The 27,132-nt window shown below is 57.3% G+C and overlaps 2 protein-coding genes across 6 annotated transcripts; both read right to left on the reverse strand.

The window, feature by feature from the left end:
* Positions 1 to 9,476: 9,476 nt before the first annotated feature.
* LOC141737470 (uncharacterized) lies at positions 9,477 to 13,171 on the reverse strand. Of its 5 annotated transcripts, none has more exons than XM_074572184.1 (4): positions 12,993 to 13,171; positions 11,180 to 11,500; positions 10,829 to 11,061; positions 9,477 to 10,670 (listed from the first exon to the last, which is right to left on the reverse strand). In XM_074572184.1, the coding sequence occupies exon 4, from the start codon at positions 10,610 to 10,612 to the stop codon at positions 9,689 to 9,691; it is 924 nt and encodes a 307-aa protein (XP_074428285.1). In that variant the 5' UTR covers positions 10,613 to 10,670; positions 10,829 to 11,061; positions 11,180 to 11,500; positions 12,993 to 13,171; the 3' UTR covers positions 9,477 to 9,688. The 5 variants fall into 5 exon arrangements, with proteins under 5 accessions (XP_074428285.1, XP_074428283.1, XP_074428281.1 ...); XM_074572182.1 differs by having other exon boundaries at positions 12,958 to 13,153; XM_074572180.1 differs by having other exon boundaries at positions 12,237 to 13,149.
* A 4,787-nt stretch (positions 13,172 to 17,958) lies between these two features.
* On the reverse strand, positions 17,959 to 20,013 carry LOC141737646 (F-box only protein 39-like). Its single transcript, XM_074572586.1, is given in 3 exon segments — positions 17,959 to 18,204; positions 19,319 to 19,408; positions 19,411 to 20,013. Coding segments are annotated over 3 exon segments (939 nt in total).
* Between the last annotated feature and the right edge of the window lie 7,119 nt (positions 20,014 to 27,132).

The raw sequence follows: 27,132 nt of genomic DNA on the forward strand, positions 1-27,132 counted from the left end.
TCTGGGTTCCTCATTAGTCACAGAGGCTTCTTGTTGTCATGAAATTTAACGGGCTGAGCGTGCTCCGTGTATGTGAGAGACACGACCCTCATTCATTCGTACAGGTCGGGATTTACACAGCCCGACAAGAGCCTAGTGAAGAGGCCCACAGAATCACAGAATGGTCGGGTTGGAAGGGACCTCTGGAGACCCTCCAGTCCAGCCCCCTGCCAGAGCAGGGTCACCCGGAGCAGGTTGCACAGGAACGCGTCCAGGTGGGTTTGGAGTGTCTCCAGAGACAGAGACTCCACCACCTCTCTGGGCAGCCTGTGCCAGGGCTCTGCCACCCTCACAGGAAAGAAGTTCCTCCTCATGTTTAGCTGGAACTTCCTATGCTCAAGTTTGTGCCCGTTACCTCTTGTCCTGTTGCTGGGCACCACTGAAAAGAGCCTGGCCCCATCCTCCTGACACCCCCCCTTTCCGTATTTCGAAGCGTTAAGATCCCCCCTCAGTCGTCTTTTTTCCAGACCAAAGAGACACAAGTCCCTCAGCCTTTCTTCATCAGAGAGCTGTTCCAGTCCCCTCATCACCCTGGTAGCCCTTTGCTGTCCCCTCTCCAGCAGTTCCCTGTCCTTCTGGAACTGGGGAGCCCAGAACTGGACCCAGTGCTCCAGACGCAGCCTCCCCAGGGCCGAGCAGAGGGGGAGGGTGACCTCCCTCCACCTGCTGGCCACACTCTTCTTGATGCCCCCCAAGATGCCATTGGCCTCCTTGGCCACAAGGGCACATTGCTGGCTCATGGTCATCCTGTTGCCCACCAGGACTCCCAGGTCTCTTTCCACAGAGTTGCTCTCCAGCAGGTCAGCCCCCAACCTGGACTGGTGCAGGGGGTTATTCCTCCCCAGGTGCCGCACCCTACGCTTGCCCTTATTGAATTTCATAAGGTTCCTCTCTGCCCAACTCTCCAACCTGTCCGGGTCTCTCTGTATGGCGGCACAGCCTTCTGGTGTGTCAGCCACCCGCCCCCCCAGCTTTGTGTCATCAGCAAACTTGCTGAGGGTGCACTCTATCCCTTCGTCCAGGTCGTTGATGAATATATTGAAGAGGACTGGACCCAGTACTGACCCCTGGGGAACACCACTCGTCACTGACCTCCAACGAGACCCTTTGCCCCTAGTCATGACCCTCTGAGCTCTGTCTTTTAACCAGTTATCTGTCCACCATATCTATGTCCATTCATGTAACCCACGCCTCCTAAGCTTCCCTATGAGGATGCTGTGGGAGACCGTGTCGAACGCCTTGCTCAGCTCTTGCACGCTAGTTAGAGGAGGTTCAAATACCTGAGTGACTCAGAGATTAATTATTTTGCTGTCGTCTACCCAATGGTATAAACCAGAGGAAGGGAGAAGAACACCCGGTGCCATCTGCAAGCAATGAATGCATCCTTTGGAGGGCTCTAGGAAGGGATTTGAATCTCGACAGCAGTGCCTCTGAACGAGAGAGACCTTTACAGCAAGACAGAGGCAAGGGACAAGGTTGCGCTCCACGCGTTAAAATGTTGGACTTGGGAACGGGCCTCCTACATCTCCAGCATCATTTCTTCTTGCCCTTGCTTTGTTTTTCCTCACCAGAACCAAAGGAAGCAGCGAGCCTTTTTCCACCCTTACGGGCATCTCTAGGAAAAATAAGGCCCCCTCTTTCTTCAGCACCTCTCATTGTAGAGCTTCAAACACCTTACCAATGAAGCCCAGCGCGCTGTTTCCATTTTACAAAGAGGGAAACTGAGACGTGGGGTGATGTCCTGGTTTAAGTTCAGCCAGCAACAAAGAAACAGGCGGCCGCTCGCTCGCTTCCCCCCCGCCACGGGAGAGGGGTAGAATGGGAAGAAAAAGGCAAAACTCGTGGGTTGAGATCAAGGCAGTTTAACAGAACAGCGAAGGAAAGCGGAAAACCACAACAATAACGCTGTTAGAGGAATGTACAAAACACCATGAATGTACCGCTGCTCACCGACCGGACCCGGGAAGTACCTCTGTCCCGTGACAGCTCCTTGGGAAAACTGACCCTATTGCTGGCAGAACCGGGTGTTATCCACCCTTTGTTCTATACCTTCAACGTCATGCCCAGATCTTACACTTTCCAATGAATTACCACCGCTTTTCCCTGCCTTTGATATATACACACATCTATAGACATACAGCTATCATAGAACGGTCGAGGTTGGAAGGGACCTTTCAGATCATCAAGTCCAACCATCAACCCAACACTGACAAAAACCACCGCTAACCCACGTCCCTCAGCACCACGTCTGCCCGGCTTGTAAATCCCTCCAGGGACGGTGACTCCACCACTGCCCTGGGCAGCCTCTTCCAATGACAACCCTGTTGGTGAAAACATTTTTCCTAATATCCATCCTAAACCTCCCCTGGGGCAACTTGAGGCCGTTTCCTCTTGTCCTGTCGCCTGTTCCTTGAGAGAAGAGACCGACCCTTAGTCTCTGGGCCATCCCTCGACAATGTCCGTTGAGGGTGAGTTCATTTAACCCATGGCTTTGGGCTCCCTCTGTCAGAGCAGTCTCTCAGGGCAGGGGAGATGGTGTGTGGTGCTGGACTCCTGCATGCTGTATCCAGAGCTCGCCGCTGGTGTAGCTGGTGCGGACCCTGCCCAGGTTCCGCAGGTTGAAGATGTCAATCTTGAGGAAGTTGCTGGGCGCCAGTTGCTGAGGTCAGGTGTGATCCCATCACCGCTGCGCTTTACTCACGTTCATCAAAGTCCATCTGCCATTGTTTTGGGTGATTCTTACTGGAGTCCCATTGGTATGGCATCTAGCAATTCTAATAATGATGACACAGAGTGGCAGGGCTATATAGCAATTAACATCACACAAATGGATTCATTGGCTTGTCTCACCCACAGTCAGATCACCATGACCATGTGAGCCGCCTTCTGGATGCGGGGAAGGCTGTGGACATTGTCTCTCTGGACTTTGGTAAGGCCTTTGACACCATTCCCCAGAGCGTTCTCCTGGAGAAGCTGGCGAATCGCGGCATAGACAAGTGTACTCTTTGCTGGGTAAAAAACGGGCTGGATGGCCGTGCCCAGAGAGTTGTGATGAACAGGGTGAAATCTTCTTGGCGGCTGGTCACCAGTGGTGTCCCTCAGGGCTCAGGTTTGGGGCCAGTTTTGTTTAATATCTTTATCAATGATCTGGATGAGGGGACTGAGTGCACCTGCAGTAAGTTCGCAGACGACACCAAGCTAGGTGGGAGTGTTGATCTGCTTGAGGGAAGGAAGGCTCTACAGAGGGCCCTGGACAGGCTGGAGGGATGGGCCAAGGCCAATTGGATGAGGTTTAATAAGGCCAAGGGCCGGGTCCTGCATTTTGGTCACAACAACCCCAAGCACCACTAGGGACTTGGGGAAGAGTGGCTGGAAAGCTGCCCCGCAGAAAAGGACCTGGGGGTGCTGGCGGCCGGCCAGTTTAACATGAGCCAGCAGCGTGCCCAGGTGGCCAAGAAGGCCAACAGCATTCTGGCTTGTATGAGGAATAGCGTGGCCAGCAGGAGTAGGGAAGTGATGGTGCCTCTGTACTCGGCACTGGTGAGGCCTCGCCTGGAGTACTGTGTTCAGTTCTGGGCCCCTCTGTACAAGAGGGACCTTGAAGTGCTGCAGCATGTCCAGAGGAGAGCTACCAAGCTGGTGAGGGGTCTGGAGACCAGGTCATATGAGGAGAGGCTGAGGGAGCTGGGCATGTTTAGCTTGGAGAAGAGGAGGCTGAGGGGAGACCTCATTGCCCTCCACAACTCCCTGAAAGGAGGTTGGAGAGAGGTGGCTGTTGGCCTCTTCTCTCAGGTGAATAATGACAGGACCAGAGGAAATGGTCTGAAGCTGCGGCAGGGGAGGTTTAGATTAGATAGTAGGAAGAATTACTTCACTGAAAGAGTGGTCAGGCACTGGAACGACCTGCCCAGGGAGGTGGTTGAGTCACCATCCCTAGAGGTGTTTAAGAAACGCCTAGATTTGGCACTTCAGGGCATGCTCTAGTGACAGAGATTGTAGGGGGTTTTTGTGTGTGTGTATGGTTGGACTCGATGATCTCAAAGGTCCCTTCCAACCATGAAGATTCTATGATTCTATGAGGTGCATATCAGAGCTCCCCATCCTTCTGCATCACCTGCCAAGTGCCCCCAGGGCCTTAGAGAACCATAGGTGGTGTTGGGTTGGAAGGGACCTTTAAATGCCATCTAGTCCCACCCCCCTGCAGTAAGCAGGGACATCTTCAACTAGATCAGGTTGCTCAGAGCCTCATGAAACCTGGTCTTGAATGTCTCCAGGGATGGGGCCTCCACCACCTCTCTGGGCAACCTGGGCCAGTGTCTCACCACCCTCGTTGTAAAGAACTTCTTCCCAATGCCTAATCTAAACCTGCCCTGCTCTAGTTCTCTCTTCCTTAAGTGAAAGCAATCCCACAGATGGGTTTGCCTTTGCCCGAGGCAGGACTAACCCAGACTGTCTTCCCTGACATACTCTTCATGTGCACTACGGGGACTTTATCCCCTTCTAGGGTACGTGGAAGTTCTGATTGGGCAGGACCAGCTCAATTATTAGATCCCCTGGTGTTAACTAGCCAGGTGGCCTTTGCTAACTGTGTATCCCATTGTTTTAAGGTCCCACCCCCCCATTGTTCTCAGGGTAGTTTTTTACAGCCCGTTGTATTGTTCGATCTTCCCAGAGGCGGGCGAATGGCAGGGGCCGTGATATACCCACTCAGTGCCACACTCTTTGGCCCAGGGACCTGAGAGTGTTTTGGAAATGAGTCCCATTGTCCGACTCGGTTCTCTCTGGGGTGCCATGTCACCACAGGACTTGCTTGTCAAGGCCCAGGACAGCGTTCCTTGGAGCGGCACGGGGCACAGGGTATGTTTCCAGTCATCCAGTGGTTGCTTCCACCACTGTGAGCACATGGTCCCCTCGGAGAGCGTCCCGCTCATTGGTGAGCCTTGATGGCACCCAGGACCATCCCATGGGACCAGGGCATCTGCACCGGGTGGTGGGCACCCCCCCATGACAGGGGGGGGTTTCGATGCGGGGAGGTGCGCACGGGTCTCTCCCCGCCCCGCTGCGGCATCACCACCCATTACCCACGCAGGGAAGTACTACATCGCCACCATGACCATGATCACGGCCTCCACCGCGCTGACCATCTTCATCATGAACATCCACCACTGCAGACCGGGGACCCGGCCCGTGCCCCCCTGGGCCAGGCGGCTCATCCTCCACCACATGGCCCGGCTCTGCTGTGTCTACGAGGTGGGCGAGAGCTGCAAGAGCCCCCGGTGGGTGCTGGGAAGGCGGGTGGGCAGGGAGGACACTGGGGGGCCAGGGGAGAGCCCCGTGGAGGGGGAGGTGGGTGCCGAGGCAGGGGGCTGTCCCCGGGACTGCTGCTTGTGCCACCACGATGACATGCTGAGGAATGTGGGGGTCACAGCCCCCCGAGCAGTTGTCCGGGTTGTGACGTATAGAAATATAGATGTAGAATCATAGAATCACAGAATGGTTTGGGTGGGAAGGGACCTTAAAGATCATCTCATTCCACCCCCCTGCCCTGGGCAGGGACACCTCCCACCAGCCCAGGTCACTCCAAGCCCCGTCCAACCTGGCCTTGAACCCCTCCAGGGATGGGGCAGCCACAGCTTCTCTGGGCAACCTGGGCCAGGGGCTCACCGCCCTCACAGCCAAGAATTTCTGCCTGAGATCTCAGCTCAATCTCCCCTCTTGCAGTGGAAAACCCTTCCCCCTCGTCCCATGGCTCCCCTCCCTCATCCAGAGTCCCTCCCCAGCTTTCCTGGAGCCCCTTGAGGGACTGGAAGGAGCTCCAAGGTCTCCATGGAGCTTTCTCTTCTCCAGGCTGAACTTTTCATGGACTCACAGAATTTCAGATTTGGAAGGGACCTCTAGAGATCATCTATCCAACTCCCCTGCTAAAGCAGCATTGCCCCCAGCACATTACTCACGACTGCATCCAGGCACGTCTTGAAAGTCTCCAGAGAAGGAGACTCCACAACCTCCCTGGGCAGCCTGTTCCAGTGCTCTCTCACCCTCACCGTGAAGAAGTTTTTCCTCATGTTAGATCGGAACTTCCTATGTTCCAGCTTGTGCCCGTTACCCCTCGTCCTCTTACTGGCAACCACTGAAAAGAGTCTGGCTCCATCCTCCTTCAGCCCACCCTTTAGATACTTGTAAACATTAATAAGGTCTCCCCTCAGCCTTCTCTTCTCCGGGCTAAAGAGTCCCAGGTCTCTCAGCCTTTCCTCATAAGGGAGATGCTCCAATCCCTCAATCATCTTTGTTGCCCTACGCTGGACTCTCTCCAGAACTTCCCCGTCTCTCTTGATCCGGGGAGCCCAGAGCTGGACACAGTACTCCAGTTGTGGCCTCACCAGTGCAGAGCAGAGGGGGAGAATGACCTGCCTTGACGTGCTGGCCACGCTCTTCCCTGTGCAGCCCAGAATTCCGCTGGCCTTCTTGGCGACGAGGGCACATGGCTTGCTCATGGATAATTTACTGTCTACCAAGACCCCCAGATCCTTTTCTTCAGAGCTGCTTTCCAGCCGGTCCACCCCTAACCCATACTGCTGCCTGACACTCTTCCTCCCCAGCTGCAGGACCCTGCCCTTGTCCTTGTTGAACCTCATTAGGTTCTTCTCTGCCCAGCTCCCCAGCCTGTCTGGCTCACGCTGGATGGCAGCACGGCCCTCTGGGGTCTCAGCCACCCCCCCCAGTTTGGTATCATCAGCGACCTTGCTCAGCACACACTCTCTCCCCTCGTCCAGGCCGTTGATGAATACGTTAAACAATACTGGTCCAAGTATTGACCCCTGCGGGACACCACTGCTTAGAGGCCTCCAACTCGACCCTGCTCCATTAATGACGACCCTCTGAGTCCTGTCACGCAGCCAGCTCTCCATCCACCTCACTGTCCCCTCGTCTAGTCCACACTTCCTCAGTCTCCTAAGGACGATGTTCTGACAGACAGTGTCAAAAGCCTTGCTCAAGTCAAGGTAGACGACATCACAGAACTGCAGAATGGTTCGGGTTGGAAGGGACCTTAAAGATCATCCAGTTCCAACCCCCCTGCCCTGGGCAGGGACACCTCCCACTAGACCAGGCCGCCCAAAGCCTCATCCAGCCTGGCCTCGAACACCTCCAGGGATGGGCCACTGACAACTTCCCTGGGCAACCTGTGCCAGTGCCTCACCACCCTCACAGTCAAGAATTTCTTCCTGAGAGCCAATCTAAATCTACCCTCCTTCAGTTTGAGACTTTATCCCCTTCTACGGTACGTGGAAGTTCTGATTGGGCAGGACCAGCTCAATTATTAGATCCCCTGGTGTTAACTAGCCAGGTGCCCTTTGCTAACTGTGTATCCCATTGTTTTAAGGTCCCACAGCGGCACGGGGCACAGGGTACGTTTCCAGCCATCCAGTGCTTGCTTCCACCACTGTGAGCACATGGTCCTTACCTTGGTGGGTTTGTGGCAGTGTGGTATCGTCAATCTGCCAGGCCTCCCCATATTGATATTTCAGCCATCGGCCTCCATACCACAGGGGCTTTCACCACCTGACTCGCTTGATTGCAGGGTGTGGAATAAATACTAAATTGGCTAAAAATACAAAAGTACAGCATTGTTCACACATGAAGGAAAAGTAGAAAATCAAGAGGCTTCTGAGGTAGAAAATGGCCGCAGCTGGCATGAAGGATACAACACCTGTGGTTCCCTGATAAGCTACATGAGGTACGGGACGGGATGCAGTTATTCCGCGGCTTTACCTTAGGATGTATAGCGGATACGGGAATGGGATGATACCAGGAAACAGATAAGTTGCCAATTAGCTGCCCGCTCGATGCTCAGAGCCAACATTTTGTCAAATTTTGATGAAACGCTGTCCTTTGTGCGAACTTTGCTCATTAGAATGTCATTATAATACCAAACCACACCTCCACCCCGAAGGCTACCCGCCTCCAAGGTGCGACCGCTCCTTCTTGAGCCTGCGCCCTGAGCTTCTCGTAAACTACACCTTTAATTGTGAAGCGAGAAAAATTTACACCAATCATGATAAAAGTATGTACGACTAAAGTCACTCAAACTCCACCTCGAAGATAACAAATAGTAGAAAAACAGCCCGAGAGAGGGGGGATACCCAGGGAAGACACCATCGCAAAGAATTCCATCACTGGCTTCTGGGAGCAGGCGACGGGCTGAGCCTCTCTTCCCCCCATAGGGACGCCTTTGGGTAAGACTTAGATTATACCGAGGGCTTACTCGGGAAACTCAGAAATTTCTCTAGAGACTCTCTTTTCTACATGTATAGCCAGGCTGTATCGTTAGAACTTTGTCCCGCGTTTTGTAGATGTAACAATACTTTCATTTGCACGTGCTTTGCAGACAGTGTATTTATCACCGGCTGCCCTAAGAACCTATCTATCTGTTGTTTAAATAAAGTGCACTTTTTGAAGTAGCTCGTCCTTTTGGTTTCTCACCGAACGCGACCAAAGACTCGAGAGTGGCCGTGCTAGTTCACGAGCACGACTAGACGGAAGGTGCAGTCCACTATTACTGTGCCCAAATCGTAACACTTTAATACACATTAAACGCCATTGGGCTGATACTGCTGAATTGGGCATCCCTCAGGATTTAAACCCAGCCGCACCTGGCCTCCCACCTCGGTGAGGAGTGTTAGAACGCAAGGAGGTTCCTTTTCTGCCAAAACCGCTTTGCCCCTTTTCACGCGACACCCCCGACCCGCCCCCTGGGCCCCAGCCTGGCGGCCTCTGCAAGGGTCCCGAGGGCTGGGCTGCCTTTGGGGGGTTGCGCTGGTCTGGGGGGGCTGGGCAGGGTTGAGCTGGACGCCAGCGGTCCCAGCTCATTTTGGGGAGGGCTGTGCTGCTTTGGGGGGGGTTGGAGAGAGCTGAGCCGGTTTCCAGTGATCCCAGCTCATCTGGGGGAGGACTGGCTCATGTTAAGCTGGCCGGCCACCAGCACCCCCAGGTCCTTTTCTGCGGGGCAGCTTTCCAGCCACTCTTCCCCAAGCCCCTGGCGTTGCTTGGGGTTGTTGTGACCAAAATGCAGGACCCGGCCCTTGGCCTTATTAAACCTCATCCAATTGGCCTTGGCCCATCCCTCCAGCCTGTCCAGGGCCCTCTGTAGAGCCTTCCTTCCCTCAAGCAGATCGACACTCCCTCCTAGCTTGGTGTCATCTGCAAACTCACTGAGGGTGCATTATTGTTACACATAATAACAGATGATCTGATAAAGATAGTAAACGTAATTAACAGAAGTTGTCTATCTCTTCGGGTGGGGTGTAATGCGCAAGGGGCAAGGGCCCCCCCATCTCCACGGGACAGTTGGGATTACTGGAGCATATACTGTTGTCCTTACACAAAACTGATTCTCTGCCTCTGTCAAGGGACAAAACTGATCTGCTGACAGTCACAGGGATAGAGAAAATATTGACTTTTTTATTGGTTCAGAAGAGGGGCACCCCAGGGGGTTCCCGGCCCCACCCGTCCCACCCATTGCGGGAAATTGCTGAAGCAGACGCGGCGCGGCCGGCAGCAGCGTCTCCAGCAGTCCTTCAGGCGGTGCCAGAGCCGGGTGCAGCACTGACACAGGCACCGTCCTAGCGGGCACAGCCCTGGGGACGCCTGGTCACACTCCCTGTCCACGACCTCGCCGTGCTGCTGCCTCTCCTCCTCCAAGGTCTTGACAGTGTCCAAGAGCTCCAAGTAGAGCAACTTGTCGTCCGTGGCCTTGGCTGGGGGGCTGCTGGGCGGCGGAACCACATTCACGGGGCTCTGCGCCCTGTCCCTCCTCCCTTCCGCATCCGTGGGGGTGCTCCTGCCTGAGCCTGGGGGGCTGCTGGTGCTTGGCCCCATGGAGTTGTTCTCGCCCGGCCCCGTCTTGCTGTTTCTCTTCACTTCCACCAGGCTCCCCCTGCCGAGCTCCACAGGGCTGCTCCTTTCCTTCTCCTTCACACTTCTGTCTCGTCCTGTGTCCTTCTCCTTGTCCATGTCCCCAATCTTGAGACTTATCCATGTTTGCACCCACCCACGGCCGCTCCGCTTCCAGGTGCTGGGGCTTCACTGTGGCCCCCAGCTGCTGCTGCGCCTCCATCCTGCCCAGGGGATGGAAGGGCTCCCCGGGGAGGTTCCGATCACAGGCCCCCGCTGCCCCTTGCCAACGGGCCTGCAGCACCTTCAGCATCTCACAGCACTGCCTGGCCATCTCCTGGGTGCACTCGAAACAGCGGAGGAGCTCCATGACCAGCTCCCCTTGGTCCGAGGCCATGGCTGGGGGGCTGCAGGGTGAAGGCTGCGTGTCCACAGGGCTCTGCGCCCTGTCCCTGCTTTCCCTGGGGACCGGCTCTTGCTTGGTCCTTGTTGGCAGTTCCAGTGGGGGCTCCTGGCAGAGGGCTGGCCCTGGCTCCTCCACCCTCCCCTTGACAGCCCTGGGGGGATGGCGTGGTCCTGAGCGGTCGAGTGCTGCCAGCTCCGCCATCGCACCAGGCCGGGGCTCCGGGAAGGAGTAGAGGGAGCTGAAGGAAGAGGAGCCTCTGTCTGTCATGGAGTCCATGGTGGCCAGCGGGGCTGGTGGGGAGCGATGCTTCCTCTTTAAGGCCTCCACACTCGCCCTGCAGAGGAGGAGAAAGAGACCCCGCTGCAACCCGGAGCCCAGCGGGACCCGCGGGCAGCACCCCCCTTGGCTGGCGGTCAGGGCTGCCCAGCGCAGGCAGGGGCAGGGCACGGGGTGAGGGTCTGGGGCAGCATCTGGGGTCTCCCCCACACTCACCGCTTCTCCTGCTTGGGCCGGGATTTCTCCACTCCTCCATCCACTGCCCGAGAAGTTGTGGCGGGAGGAGACAGAGTGATCAGCTGGTAGCCCCCGGCACAGCCCTGGCTCAGGGCTGCCCTGGGGTGTCGGCCGTTTGCAGGGTGCTCGGTGCTGGGGCCACTTACAGCTCTGCCACCTCTGGCTGGGCTCTTGTTTTCTTGTCTGATGCTTCTTCTTCTTCTTCACCACTTCTGCAAGGTCCCCAGGAGCTGGGTGAGACGGGAGTACCTCCCAGTCCCACACCACTGCCCCCCACAGCACCCCTCGCCCCCCCATGCCGCAGCACAGTGTGGTGCAACACTCACCTACCTGAAGCCGCTTGCTCTGCAGCACAGCTGAGAATACGCTGAGTCCCATCACAATCAGGAGGAGAGGGCCCAGGGGAGACACGGCGTCAGAGCGCCCACGGCACCGACTCCGGTGTGGCTGCGGTGCTCCCAGTCACCAGCACAGAACCACGATGTAGCTCCCCAGTGTCCTCCTGGGACCCCAGTGACAGGACCCACAAGACTTCTGGGGCCGAGGTCTCCTTGCCGCGGTCTCGGAGCCCTGAGCCCTTCCCTTCCTCCCGAAGCCGCAGCGCTCGCACTGTCCCCCATTGGCTGTCCCCTGCTGGGAGTGCACGGCTTCCTGCTGATGGAAGGGGCTGGGTGTAGTCCTTGGGTATTTTATATCGTTATCGGGATTGACACTGCTTCTTTAGTGTTATTAATGTTAATTCTTTAGTTTTATCCTAGTAAATCTATTTTTATTGCAACCCTCCTGTTTCCTTGTTTTTGCCCAATTCCTCTTCCCGGGTGGGGAGGGGTCATCGGGCGAGAGAGTAGTTGTCTAAAGGACAAGAAATTGTGGTGGGTTTCTCAAACCATAATAAGAAGGGAGGGAGAAGGAGAAGGGCCCCACCCCTTCAGGGCATGGTTTGGGTGGGAAGGGACCTTAAAGGCCACCCAGTGCCACCAGTGCAGGGACACCTCCCACCAGCCCAGGTCACTCCAAGCCCCGGCCAACCTGGCCTTGAACCCCTCCAGGGATGGGGCAGCCACAGCTTCTCTGGGCAACCTGGGCCAGGGGCTCACCGCCCTCACAGACAAGAATTTCTGCCCGAGATCTCAGCTCAGTCTCCCCTCTTGCAGTGGAACACCCTTCCCCCTCGTCCCATGGCTCCCCTCCCTCATCCAGAGTCCCTCCCCAGCTTTCCTGGAGCCCCTTGAGGGACTGGAAGGGGCTCCAAGGTCTCCATGGAGCTTTCTCTTCCCCAGGCTGAACTTTTCATGGACTCGCAGAATTTCAGAGTTGGAAGGGACCTCTAGAGATCATCTATCCAACTCCCCTGCTAAAGCAGCATTGCCCCCAGCACATTACTCACGACTGCATCCAGGCACGTCTTCAAAGTCTCCAGACAAGGAGACTCCACAACCTCCCTGGGCAGCCTCTTCCAGTGCTCTCTCACCCTCACCGTGAAGAAGTTTTTCCTCATGTTAGATCGGAACTTCCTATGTTCCAGCTTGTGCCCGTTACCCCTCGTCCTCTTACTGGCAACCACTGAAAAGAGTCTGGCTCCATCCTCCTTCAGCCCACCCTTTAGATACTTGTAAACATTAAGAAGGTCTCCCCTCAGCCTTCTCTTCTCCGGGCTAAAGAGTCCCAGCTCTCTCAGCCTTTCCTCAGAAGGACGATGCTCCAATCCCTCCAGCATCTTTGCTGCCCTACGCTGGACTCTCTCCAGAAGAACACCTCCAGGGATGGGCCACTGACAACTTCCCTGGGCAACCTGTGCCAGTGCCTCACCACCCTCACAGTCAAGAATTTCTTCCTGAGAGCCAATCTAAATCTACCCTCCTTCAGTTTGAGGCCGTTACCCCGTGCCCTATCGTTACACTCCCTCAGCCACAGTCCCTCCCAATCCCTCCTGGAGGCCCCCTTGAGGGACTGCAAGGCCGCTACAAGGTCTCCCCGCAGCCTTCTCTTCTCCGGGCTGAACAACCCCAACTCTCTGCTGCTCTGCCCTCTCCCTGACGCTCCGCAGCCTTTCTGCTCCCTCTTTGACCTCTGCCGCCAGGCCGAGCGGATCAGCCGCCTGCTCGCACCTCACGCACCCGGCATCCCTTCTACCCTCCGCTACCCGGGAGAGGTGAAGGCGCTCCCTGCAGACACAGCCCGGGGGGGCTGCAGGCGTCCAGGGGGGCTCTGTCTGCGTGGCCGCGTCTCCTCTGGAAAGTGCGCAACACGCGGGAGGCTGCGCCTTTCGGGCACAGGCCATGGCTGAGCTCCCCCGCCTCGCCCTGCCTCGGCGTCCCGCGCGAGCTCAACTCCCGCGCGAAATCCCGCGCGAGCTCAACTCTCGCGTGACCTCCCGCGCCCTGGCTGCTCGCCCCGCTCCCGCTCCCGCTCGCCGCCCTCCCCGGGGCCGCCTTGGACGGGGGTGGGGTCTGGCCGCGGCGGCTGCAGGCCCCGCCCCCGCCTCGCCCCCCGCCCTCGCGCCAGCTGCGGCCGAGCTGCGGGTGCCCGCGGGCGAGCTGCGCTTCCCCGCCGCTGCCCGGGCTTGTGCCGGCCTCAGCACAAGCCGCCTGGGTGATGCTGCCTCTAAGGGAGCCGGGAGAGACCTGGGAGCCGCCCCCCCCCGGCACTGCCTGGTGGCCCCCGCAGCCCCCGCCCTCTCTCCCCAGCTGTGGCTGAGCCCGTCCCCGCCGGACGGGGGCTGAGATGGGGCTGGGGACCCCCCTGCCGCTGCCGGGACCTGGCTGTGCCTGGGGGCCCTGCTGGGACCCCCCTGAGCGGAGTCGGCGCAGGGCTGGGGTCTCGGTGGGACCCCCGTCCGCGCTGCCCTGCGCTTGCCATGCTGCCTGGCCCCTTTGCCTTCCTCCTCGGCCGCTGGGGCTGCCCTGGCCGGGCTCCCTCCTCGCCCCGGGGCTCCCCGCGGGGACAGCGGCTCCTTCCCCTCGCCATGTCCCCCCAGCCGGGTCCCTGCACTCAGCCGGGGGCGGTGCTGCTGCCCCCCCGCGCTCCCCTCGCTACGGCCATCCCTGCTGCCAGCGTCTGTGCGCCATCCCAGCCAGCCCGAGGGCACTCCGTGTCCCCCGCACCCTGTTCTGGCTGCCCCAGCGCCTCCGGCTCTCATCCCCAGGTTCCCCCATCACCCACGGGTGTCCCCCCGGCTTTGGCCACTCTCCCCCTCCCCACCAGCTGATCGGTCCCCTCCACCGGTGACAAGATGGCATGAGCCCCGAGGCCTCCGCCAGCCACTCTGTGGGCTGTGGGGCAGGGATGGGGACGAGGGGCCCAGCCCCCCCCGGCACAGGCTGTCGGGCAGGGTGAGCGCGGACCAGCCGCCGTCGCTGTCACAGGAGAAGAGCCAGAGGTCACTCAGCCAGAGCTGATGGAGTCGTTATTTTATTGAGGACGGATCAGTAAATGCAGGGGGGTGAGATATTCCGTAAGCCCAGATGTATCGGCAGGAAATGCTCCGCTATTTACCGCACGCGGGGTTTGGGTGGGATACAAAGGTCCATGCTCTGTCACCGAAGGTGTCGAGGGCCAGACCCCTTCGTCCCTCCCGGGCACCATCCTGGCCCCAGCCAGCACCCGGAGGGGACGGGGTGGGGGCTGCCCTGCTCCCCTGGGACCCTCACCAGGGCTGCCGGACACTGGAGTGGCGTCTCGGGGGGCTGCAGCAGACCCGAGCCCTGGCCAGGCAGGGTGGCAGTTACCGGTGGGGACACAGGAGGAGTGAAAGGTGTCTATGCGTATATCTATATGGTCCAGAGGAGGCCCCGGAGATGCTGGGAGGGCTGGAGCCCCTCTGCTGTGAGGCCAGGCTGAGAGAGTTGGGGAGGTTCAGCCTGGAGAAGAGAAAGCTCCGCGGAGACCTTGGAGCCCCTTCCAGTCCCTCCAGGGGCTCCAGGAAAGCTGGGGAGGGACTCTGGGTGAGGGAGGGGAGCCATGGGATGAGGGGGAAGGGGTTTCCACTGCAAGAGGGGAGATTGGGCTGAGATCTCGGGCAGAAATTCTTGTCTGTGAGGGCGGTGAGCCGCTGGCCCAGGTTGCCCAGAGAAGCTGTGGCTGCCCCATCCCTGGAGGGGTTCAAGGCCAGGTTGGCCGGGGCTTGGAGCGACCTGGGCTGGTGGGAGGTGTCCCTGCCCAGGGCAGGGGGGTGGAATGAGATGATCTTTAAGGTCCCTTCCCACCCAAACCATTCTGTGATTCTATGATTCTACATCTATATTTCTATACCTCACAACCCAGACAACTGCTCGGGAGGCCTGGACCCCTCAACCCTGCAGCTGGGGCAGCGCCGGCCGAGTTAGGGTCCCGCTCTCAGGCTCCTCTTCCCTGGCGCTGGTGGAGCTTCCACCCTGCAGGTCCATGAAGGGCCAAGGGGTGCTCAGGACGAGCCACCCTCATAGGGCACCCGTGGCCACCACTGTCCCTGGGGGCAGTGAGTCCACTGGGCCATCAGGCAGCATTGCCCAGGACCAGCACAATCATGAGGAAGACCGTGAGGAAGAAGACCCACATGAAGAAGCGGTCCATCACCTTGGCCACCTTCTTCCACTCACCGGTCCGGCGCTGGGAGGCTCGGTGACGCCGGAAGCAGCCGGCGATGTAGCCCACGTTCCTCAGCAGGTCATCGTGGTGGCACAAGCAACAGTCCCGGGGACAGCCCCCTGCCTCAGCACCCACCTCCCCCTCCATGGGGCTCTCCCCTGGCCCCCCAGTGTCCTCCCTGCCCGCCCGCCTGCCCGGCACCCACCGGGGGCTCTTGCAGCTCTCGCCCACCTCGTAGACACTACAGAAGCGGGCCATGTGGGCCAGAGTTAGCAAAGGGCACCTGGCTAGTTAACACCTGGGAATCTAATAATTGAGCTGGTCCTGCCCAATCAGAACTTCCACGTACCGTAGAAGGGGATAAAGTCCCCGCAGTGCACATGAAGAGTATGTCAGGGAAGACAGTCTGGGTTAGTCCTGCCTCGGGCAAAGGCAAACCCATCTGTGGGATTGCTTTCACTTAAGGAAGAGAGAACTAGAGCAGGGCAGGTTTAGATTAGGCATTGGGAAGAAGTTCTTTACAACGAGGGTGGTGAGACACTGGCACAGGTTGCCCAGAGAGGTGGTGGAGGCCCCATCCCTGGAGACATTCAAGGCCGGGCTTCATGAGGCTCGGAGCAACCTGATCTAGTTGAAGATGTCCCTGCTTACTGCAGGGGGGTGGGACTAGATGGCATTTAAAGGTCCCTTCCAACCCAACACCACCTATGGTTCTCTAAGGCCCTGGGGGCACTTGGCAGGTGATGCAGAAGGATGGGGAGCTCTGATATGCACCTCATAGAATCATAGAATCTTCATGGTTGGAAGGGACCTTTGAGATCATCGAGTCCAACCATACACACACACAAAACCCCCCTACAATCTCTGTCACTAGAGCATGCCCTGAAGTGCCAAATCTAGGCGTTTCTTAAACACCTCTAGGGATGGTGACTCCACCACCTCCCCGGGCAGGCCGTTCCAGTGCCTGACCACTCTTTCAGTGAAGTAATTCTTCCTACTATCTAATCTAAACCTCCCCTGCCACAGCTTCAGACCATTTCCTCTGGTCCTGTCATTATTCACCTGGGAGAAGAGGCCAACACCCACCTCTCTCCAACCTCCTTTCAGGGAGTTGTGGAGGGCAATGAGGTCTCCCCTCAGCCTCCTCTTCTCCAAGCTAAACATGCCCAGCTCCCTCAGCCTCTCCTCATATGACCTGGTCTCCAGACCCCTCACCAGCCTGGTAGCTCTCCTCTGGACACGCTCCAGCACTTCAAGGTCCCTCTTGTACAGAGGGACCCAGAACTGAACACAGCACTCGAGGTGAGGCCTCACCAGTGCCGAGTACAGAGGCACGATCCCTTCCCTACTCCTGCTGGCCACGCTATTCCTCATACAAGCCAGAATGCTGTTGGCCTTCTTGGCCACCTGGGCACACTGCTGGCTCATGTTAAGCTGGCCGGCCACCAGCACCCCCAGGTCCTTTTCTGCGGGGCAGCTTTCCAGCCACTCTTCCCCAAGCCCCTGGCGTTGCTTGGGGTTGTTGTGACCGAAATGCAGGACCCGGCCCTTGGCCTTATTAAACCTCATCCAATTGGCCTTGGCCCATCCCTCCAGCCTGTCCAGGGCCCTCTGTAGAGCCTTCCTTCCCTCAAGCAGATCAACACTCCCAGCTAGTTTGGTGTCATCTACAGTCTTACTGAGGGTGCACTCACGCCCCTCATCCAGATCATTGATAAAGGTTTTAAACAAAACTGGCCCCAAAACTGAGCCCTGAGGGACACCACTGGTGACCGGCCGCCAAGAGGATTTCACCCCACTAATCACAACTCTCTGGGCACGACCATCCAGCCAGTTTTTTACCCAGCATAGAGTACACTTGTCTATGCCGCGATTCGCCAGCTTCTCCAGGAGAACGCTCTGGGGGACGGTGTCAAAGGCCTTACCAAAGTCCAGAGAGACAACGTCCACAGCCTTCCCCGCATCCAGAAGGCGGCTCACATGGTCATGGTGATCTGACCGTGGGTGAGACAAGCCAATGAATCCATTTGTGTGATGTTAATTGCTATATAGCCCTGCCACTCTGTGTCATCATTATTAGAATTGCTAGATGCCATACCAATGGGACTCCAGTAAGAATCACCCAAAACAATGGCAGATGGACTTTGATGAACGTAGGGCAACCAAGATGATTATGGGACTGGAGCACCTCCCTTAGGAGGAAAGGCTGAAAGAGCTGGCACTCTTTAGCCTGGAGAAGAGAAGGTTGAGGGGGAACCTGATTAATGTTTACAAGTATCTAAAGGGTGGGTTTAAGGAGGACGGAGCCAGGCTCTTTTCAATGGTTCCCAGTGACAGGACAAGGGCCAATGGGCACAAGCTAGAACATAGGAAGTTCCGTTCAAATACACGGAAAAACTTCTTTACAGTGAGGGTGACAGAGCACTGGAACAGGCTGCCCAGGGAGGTTGTGGAGTCCCCTTCTCTGGCGATTTTCAAGACCCGCCTGGATGCAGCCCTGAGGGATGTGCTTTAGGCAATCCTGCTCTAGCAGGGGAGTTGGACTAGATGATCTCTAGAGGTCCCTTCCAACTCTGAAGATTCCGTGATTCCGTGATTCCGTGAAGTCTTACCTTTAGAGTAGCCAAACTGCATTTCCTTTCTGCCCGGTTTTGGAGCAGCCTCTCCACAGGGGTGACACTTAGAAAGGCCCACACTTCCAGAAAGAACAGCCTGTGGCATGACAAGGTGAGCTGTAGCAGCTCATCGTCCAGCAGCTCACGGTCATTGTTCCACTGAAGTGTTAATTCCTTCCAAAAAGAACAAAAGTTGTTAGTGCTACTCAACAGAACTGGTGAGCGCAGTAACTAGAATTCAATAAACAAGTTTCCCAATACTACCAACAGAAGGGACTGGCAGCAGATCAATTTTGTCCCTTGACAGGAGCAGAGAATCAGTTTTGGGTAACGACAACAGTAGATGCTACGGTAATCCCAACTCTCCCGTGGAGATGGGGGGGCCCTCGTGCATTGCACCCCACCCTAAGAGATAGACAACTTCTGTTACCGTTAGAAGATGCTGCACCCTCAGCTCATGCCATGATCTTATTTGACATATTGGAAATTATCCCCGGTACGAGAGTAGATCCAAAGACAATTTCTAGAAAGCTTTGCAGATCCCGGCTGTTCCTTGGAAGCTCTGCAGCGCAACAGAACCTAAAGAGCGCTGTCAGCAACCATCAGGCCGTGTGCTTCCCTCAGGCGTGCAAAGACCTGATGCTCATTGACGCGGGTCAAGGCTGTCGCACACCTTTGGTGGCACATCCTGCGTGACACCAAAGGGCTGTGACATGGGCACCAGTTAATTTACATCTGCTGTAGACGTTTGTGTGTTGCCAAAAGGAAGCAGAACCACGAGTGCAGGCTGATGCAGGCTACAGCTCCGCAAGCAAACAGGGTGTACAGACTCTTCTCCTCATACGCAGATTTCCCTGCAAAAGGGTGGGGTTCAGAAACATCGGAAAGGACAAGCAAGTTACCAGTTACTAAACGTGAACATGTCTAACTAGAAGAAGCCTAAAGCGGTTTCACCAAACTGAGGTTTTCCTGCCTGAAAAACTCTTTTTGCTCACAGCTGACATTCCAGCACCAGTATTTTGGGTGTTTTAGCTTTTTATGAGGGCAACGTGACATCGGCCTGACAGTGAAGACTGGCATAACGGGCATCGCAACTGGACAAGGACAACGACCTCAACCAGGCTAGAGTGGAACACTGCAGTGGCTCGCTTATGAAAATGACCCTCTGGCCATAACACTGAAGTGGTCAGGAATTCCTCCTGCTGAGCGCTGCTATGCAGAAGGCCTGGAGGATCACTTTGCTTAGCTTTGTGATACCGCGGTGAGATGTCCCTCTGGGTTCCCGTACCTGCAGAACACGCCAGGAGGCTGGGAGGAGGTTGGTGAGGGTGCGTCTCATTCTCCAGCCTGGGTCTCTGAAACTGTAGCTCCGCAGACTCTTATGCTGCTGACTGGCATCTCCGCTAGCAGGATCCTGGCTAGGTGATCGTGCTTCGTGACTCTTTCAAAGAAGAAGTTCACGCGCAGTTTTGGGGCTCTCTTGGCCAAGTTGGCCCACGACGTTCCCCTGACCACTTGCCCATGAGGGTCGTGGATATGACATTGGATATTCAAGGTGCACAGGGAATGAGCGCTGTGCTCCCGCAGGGTGTTCAGCAGCTCGTCAGAGATGCAGTTGTAATTGAAAGTCAGGATGAGCAGGCTGTGGAACTTGGCCATAGTTTGGTGGAACAAGGCGCTGCTGAAGACAGGACGGTGGAGGCTGAAGAAATTGTCGACACCGATTTCAGACAGAGAGCTTTCATTTGTCAAGCAGCTGAGAGAATGCAGAAGCTCACAGCCTTCTTCCAAGGTTACTCTGGCTCCTTTCAAGTTGAGAGAATCAAGCTGTTTGCTCATTCTTTTCAGGAAGGTAGAGAAGTTCTTGAGAAACTGAGCCCTCGTCACATTTTCCTGGATCAAGGGGTCTAATCCCAGGTACTCGATGCTCAGGAACACTAGGCGACTGTTACACTCGCCCAGGCGTGACAGACGATCTCTCATAGTCCCGTGACATTTTGGGGTAAAGCCAGTATTGCTGAAAGGTGTGGGTAGATTTCTTGCCATTCCCAACAGCATAGGCTTCCAAGCAAACGCATGAAAGTTTGCTTCTTCAATGGCCTGGGGGGCACAGGGAGTTGGGAGGGGACAGAGCCAGGACAGCTGACCCCGACTGAGCAAAGGGACATTCCGTGCCATTTGACGTCACGCTCAGTATATAAAGCCGGGGAAAGAAGAAGGAAGGGCTGATGTTCAGAGTGATGGCGTTTGTCTTCCCAAGTCCCCCTCACGCTGCCGGAGCCCGGCTTTCCTGGAGACGGCTGAACCCCCGCCTGCAATGGGAAGCAGCCAACGGGTTCCTTGTTTGGCTTTGCTTGTGCGCGCGGCTTTTGCTTTGCGTATTAAACTGCCTTTCTCTCACGCCACGACTTTCCTCCCTTTCCCACTTCCCATTGTAAGAAAGGCAGGTGTTGCTTTTGCAGAGGAGAAAAGCCGTTTCCATCAGAGGTGACACGATAAGGGAATGACTGAGACAAAGGGGCTCCAGCAAAGGCTTGTAGAACATCTCTTATCACACAGACAAAAGGACAAACTGATTCCTACTGGATTAGCATCTGGAAGGGTGGTCAAACATTTAACCAGGGCTAATGACATTAAGCAATTTTTTTACCAAAAAGGAAAGAAATCAGCCAGTCAGATAATCCCTTTAGGTGTAGCATAAAGAGAAGCAAACAGCGGCAGGACATGCGGGAAGAATTTTAGGCGCCTCGCACAGACTGTGAACCCTGGAGTACCCAACCAACGGGAAAGAGGGGAGGGAAAAATTGGGCCGGGATTAGGAAATAAAAAGGTGTGGTGTTTCAAGAACGGAAAGTGTGCCTACTTGCTAGGTCACCCGCTCTTGCAAGAGCGTGAATAAAAATGTGCTTCCCAGAGGATTCTGCCTGAGCCTATTTCATTCGGACCGGAACTTATTTCTCCCACCATTCTGTGTGTCCAGAGAAGGGCAAGGGAGCTGGTGAGGGCTCTGGAGCACAGGCCACGGCGCCGGGCCCTCAGCCGCCCCACAGCCGGGCGCAGCCCCGCCGCAGGCCCCGGCCCCGGCACCGGCCCCGGCCCGGCCCACAACAGCAGCCGATGGCGGCGCTCGGGGGTTCCCTCACAGGACGCCGCGGTGTTCCCCCCCTCCGATTATTAACCGCTCCTAATTTTTCAGACAGGCAGAGATGATCTGTTACCGAGCATCCCAAGGGAGATCAAGAGAGACTTCTGGGCCTTGGGATGACTAGGAAAGGGCTCAGGAGCGCAAGTCGTGCTCTCCTCTGTCGTTGCAGGCACAGGGAAGGATGAGGAAAGCAACAGGAAGAGCCCGCAGATCAATACCTGGCTGCGAGCCTGGTGTCAGCGGCAGGACTTTGGGGTTTTTGATCACAGCATGGTTTGACAGGACAGCAGGCCTGTTGGAGACAGATGGGATACACCTGCCTCAAAAGGGGAAAAGGATCCTTGCACAGGAGTTGGCAGGGCTCATCAAAGGGGCTTTCAAGTAGATTTGAAGGGGGAAAGGGATGAATGCAGCAGCAGAGACGCAAGGGTCGTTGATGGGTTGGAAGCTACGGCTGCGCCTGGGAATGGTCAGGTAGGAGTGAAGCCTTCTTCCAGCAAAAAGGTGTCAGGATCAGCAGGCCAGCTGAAGTGCTTCCACACTAATGCCTGCAGCATGGGCAAGAAAGAGGAGGAGCTGGAAGCCATTGTGCAGCAGGACAGCTATGATGTAGCCGCTGTCATGGAAAGGTGGTGGGCTGACTCGCACGACTGGAGTGCTGCATTAGATGGCTACAAACCCTTCAGAAGGGACAGGCAAGGAAGGAGAGGAGGTGGGGTGGCCCTGTATGTTGGGGAGTGTTGTGAACATCGAGACCTTAATGATGGTAAACACTGGGGTTGAGTGTTTCTGGGTAAGAATGAGGGGGAGGGCCAACAAGGCTGATAGGACGGTCTGTTATAGACTGCCCAACCAGGACGGAGAGGCAGGTGAAATATTCTGTAAGCAGGTGGGAGAAATCTCACGATCGCTGGCCCTTGCCCTGGTGGGAGACTTCAACCTACCAGATATCAGCTGGGAACACAATAGAGCTGAGAGGGAAGAGTCTTGGAGGTTTCTGGGGTGTGTGGGGATAAATTCCTGACACAGCTGGTGAGGGAATGCACTAGGGAAGGAGCCCTGCTGGACCTGCTGTGTGTGAACAGAGAAGGACTTGTGGGGGATGTGATGTTGGAGGCCGTCTTGGGCACAGTGACCATGAAATGACAGAGTTTTTGATTCTTAGGGAAGCAAGGAAGGGCGTCAGCAGAACTGCCACCATGGACTTCTGAAGGGCGGACTTTGGTCTTTTCAGGAGCCTGCTGGAGAGAGTCTTCCTCTAGGTTTGGCTCAACACCCAGAAGAGAAGTGAAAAACTGTCTTCTCAATGGAAGACGACAGCGAAGCTGAGCAGAATCGCTGGGCTCACCTACCTGATGTCTGTCTGAGACGTGTCTTCCATTGGTCAGACGACAGGGACAGATGTAACGCTGCCTTGGTCTGTAAAAAATGGAATTGGGCCCTGCACTCGGGATCCCTCCCTCCTTCATGAAAGATGAAACTAGAATTTGGACTACTGGAGGAAACCCCGTCTTACCAAGAAAATACTCAATGGCTTTGGCTAGGCGGTTTTGTGACAAAACACATGGACGGGTGACAATTTTTAATCCGATTGAGAAAATGTGGACAGCCCCCGGAAGACATATGGCAGTAAAGGGGATTGTGAGTTCTTGGCCCACATGTTGGAAGTTTTCCGGTGCAAAACCCAAGCAGGAGGCTGGAGGGCAACCATGGTCATACTTCCCATTCCAAAGGCTGCAGATGGGTTATGCTGACGTGCCTCCTGTGGGAGGCGTTAAGCACCCGCTGGTAATCATGGCTCAACCCTCAGGAGGAGTAGAAGCTTTTCCTACCAGGAAAGCTGATCCCCCAGGAATGGTCACAGCACTTTTGTGGGAAATCATTCCCAGATACTGACTGAAATGAAACCAGAGGATCAGACAGGGGTTCTCATTTTTCAGCAGGAATACTAAATAATATCTATAAAAGTTCAGCCGGGAGAAGAGAAGGCTGCAGGGAGACCTTGGAGCCCCTTCCAGTCCCTCAGGGGGCTCCAGGAAAGCTGGGGAGGGACTCTGGATGAGGGAGGGGAGCCATGGGACGAGGGGGAAGGGGTTTCCACTGCAAGAGGGGAGATTGAGCTGAGATCTCGGGCAGAAATTCTTGGCTGTGAGGGCAGTGAGCCCCTGGCCCAGGTTGCCCTGAGAAGCTGTGGCTGCCCCATCCCTGGAGGGGTTCAAGGCCAGGTTGGCCGGGGCTTGGAGCAAGCTGGGCTGGTGGGAGGTGTCCCTGCCCAGGGCAGGGGGTGGCACTGGGTGGCCTTTAAGGTGCCTTTCCACCCAAACCATTCCCTGTAGGGGTGGGGCCCTTCTCCTTTTCTCCTTCTCCTTCTCCCTCCCTTCTTGTTATGGTTTGAGAAACCCACCACAATTTCTTGTCCTTTAGACAACTACTCTCTCACCTGATGACCCCTCCCCACCCGGGAAGAGGAATTGGGGAAAAAGAAGGAAACATGAGGGTTGCAATAGAAATAGATTTACTAGCATAAAACTAAAGAATTAACGTTAATAATGCTAAAGAAGCAGTGTCAATCCCGATATCAATATAAAATACCCAAGGACTACACCCAGCCCCTTCCATCAGCAGGAAGCCGTGCACTCCCAGCAGGGGACAGCCAATGGGGGACACTGCGAGCGCTGCGGCTTTGGGAGGAAGGGAAGGGCTCAGGGCTCCGAGACCGCGGCAAGGAGTTCTCTGGACCACCGCCATCAAGGGAGAGTCGAACTACACAGCAGACTTTATAATTTATATTGAACGTGATGTTCGTGCTATGACATAGTCCTGTTGGCAGCCTGGGGCAAGTGCCCTCCTTCTCTTGCTCTTCCTCATGCCCTGCTGCATGTCACCAAGGGGGGCTCTGACTGCCCGTGATGTCACAAAGGGGGGCTCTGACTGCCCCACGATGTCACAAAGGGGGATGTGCCCCCCTGCCACACTATAAAAGGGGGACGCGGTCCCCGCTGGAGCCGTCAGCGGATGCTGGGCACCGCAGTCTGGCATTGTCTGGGCAGACTGCAGCCTCGGCCTCTGACACCCCAGCAGTCTTGCGGGTCCCGTCACTGGGGACCCAGGAGGACACTGGGGAGCCGCATCGCGGTTCTGTGCTGGTGACTGGGAGCACCGCAGCCACACCGGAGTCGGTGCCATGGGGCGCTCCGACGCTGTGTCTCCCCTGGGCCCTCTCATCCTGATTGTGGTGGGACTCAGCGTATTCTCATCCGTGCTGCAGAGCAAGCGGCTTCAGGTAGGTGACTGTTGCACCACACTGTGCTGCGGCGTGGGGTGGCGAGGGACGGCGTGGGGTGGTGTGGGGTGGTGTGGGTGGCTGTGGTGTGGGACTGGGAGGTGCTCCCGTCTCACCCAGCTCCTGGGGACCTTGCAGAAGTGGTGGAAGAAGAAGAGTAAGGAGAAGCGTCAGACAAGCAAGACAGGAGCCCGGCCAGAGAAGCAGAGCGGTGAGTGGCCCCAGCATGGAGCACCCTGCAAACGGCCGACACCCCACGGCAGCCCTGAGCCGGGGCTGTGCCGGGGGCTGCCGGCCGCTCAATCTGTCTCCTCCCACTGCAGCTTCTCGGGCAGTGTATGGAGAAGTGGAGAAATCCCATTCGAAGCAGGAGAAGCGGTGAGTGTGGGGGAGACCCCAGATGCTGCCCCAGACCCTCACCCCGTGCCCTGCCCCTGCCTGCGCTGGGCAGCCCTGACCGCCAGCCAAGGGGGGTGCTGCCCGCGGGTCCCGCTGGGCTCCGGGGTGCAGTGGGGGTCTCTTTCTCCTCCTCTGCAGGGCGAGTGCGGAGGCCTTGAAGAGGAAGCCCCTCTCCCCACGGGCCCCGCTGGCCACCATGGACTCCATGACAGATGGAGGTTCCTCTTCCTTCAGCTCCCTCTACTCCTTCCCGGAGCCCTGGCCTGGTGCGATGGCGGAGCTGGCAGCCCTCGACCGCTCAGGACCGTGCCATCCCCCCAGGGCTGTCAAGGGGAGGGTGGAGGAGCCAGGGCCAGCCCTCTGCCAGGAGCCCCCACAGGAACTGCCAACAAGGACCAAGCAAGAGCCGGTCCCCAGGGAAAGCAGGGACAGGGCGCAGAGCCCTGTGGACACGCAGCCTTCACCCTGCAGCCCCCCAGCCATGGCCACGGACCAAGGGGAGCTGGTCATGGAGCTCCTCCACTGTTTCGAGTGCACCCAGGAGATGGCCAGGCAGTGCTATGAGATGCTGAAGGTGCTGCAGGCCCGTTGGCAAGGGGCAGCGGGAGCCTGTGACCAGAACCTCCCCGGGGAGCCCTTCCATCCCCTGGGCAGGATGGAGGTGCAGCAGCAGCTGGGGGCCACAGTGAAGCCCCATCACCTGGGAGCGGACTGGCCATGGGTGGATGCAGACACGGATAAGGCTGAGGATGGGGACATGGAGAAGGAGGAGGACACGGGACCAGACACAAGTGTGAAGGAGAAGGAAAGGAGCAGCCCTGTGGAGCTCGGCAGGGGGAGCTTGGTGGAAGCGAAGAGAAACAGCAAGATGGGGCCGGGCGAGAACAACTCCATGGGGCCAAGCACCAGCAGCCCCCCAGGCTCAGGCAGGAGCACCCCCATGGATGCAGAAGGGAGGAGGGACAGGGCACAGAGCCCCGTGACTGTGCTTCCGCCACCCAGCAGCCCCCCAGCCAAGGCCACGGACGACAAGTTGCTCTACTTGGAGCTCTTGGACACTGTCAAGACCTTGGAGGAGGAGAGGCAGCAGCACGGCGAGGTCATGGACAGGGAGTGTGACCAGGCGTCCCCAGGGCTGTGCCCACGAGGATGGTGCCTGTGCCAGTGCTGCACCCGGCTCTGGCACCGCCTGAAGGACTGCTGGAGACGCTGCTGCCGGCCGCGCCGCGTCTGCTCCAGCATTTTCCCCTAATGGCTGGGAAGTGTGGGGCTGGGAACCCCCTTGGGTGCCCCTCTTCTGAACCAATAAAAAAGTCAGTATTTTCTCTATCCCTGGTGCTGTGGTTCATCCACCCTTCCCGCAGTTGGGGGTGTTACCCCCTCAGTGCCCAACCCCAGTGCGACAGGCTGGCACCCACGAAACTCGGGGGGAGGTGGTGGCTGATACACCCCAATGGGTGTGTTGGCGCCTGACCCCTGTCCCAGTTGAAGTGGCTGCAGGTCCCCCCGGACAGAGGGAGATGGCCAGGAGAAGGACCCAGAGGAAGACGGCCGGGACAGGGACCCCGGCACAGCTGGGGATGCTGAGGATCGGGCCCTGCTCCTGGCTTAAGGATGCGGAGGAGAAGTGATCACCCCGTCAGGTGCTGCCCGTGGGTCCTGCTGGGGTCCAGGGTGCAGAGGGGTCTCTTCTCTCTCCTCTGCAGGGCGAGTGCGGAGGCATTGAGCAGGGACAGGGTGCAGAACCCTGTGTACATGAAGCCTTCACCCCAGAGCGCCCCACCCCACCCCACCGCCCCCCAGCCATGGCCACGGACCAAGGGGAGCTGGTCATGGAGCTCCTCCGCTGTTTCGAGTCCACCCAGGAGATGGCCAGGCAGTGCTATGAGATGCTGAAGGTGCTGCAGGCCCGTTGGCAAGGGGCAGCGGGGGCCTGTGATCGGAACCTCCCCGGGGAGCCCTTCCATCCCCTGGCCAGGATGGAGGCGCAGCAGCTGGGGGCCACAGTGAAGCCCCAGCACCTGGGAGCGGAGCGGCCGTGGGTGGAGCTCCACAGACCCGATGGCTGCGGGTATTTAGAGCATCGAGGGGTTGAGTCGTAGTCGGGTTTTCTGCTGCGTTCAGGCTGTTTCAGCCACTTACCAGCCCGATCTCCAGCCGAAACAGGGCTGGGTTTTGGTTTTGGTGCTGAGCTCTCGCTGACGGCCTCACGCAAGAGCATTAACTTGGGTTTGGCTGAGCATCTGCCTGCACCCAAGTGCGGTTCGCTCACACA

Source organism: Larus michahellis, chromosome 1 (assembly GCF_964199755.1).
Source record: "Larus michahellis chromosome 1, bLarMic1.1, whole genome shotgun sequence".
Taxonomy (NCBI): Eukaryota; Metazoa; Chordata; class Aves; order Charadriiformes; family Laridae; genus Larus; species Larus michahellis.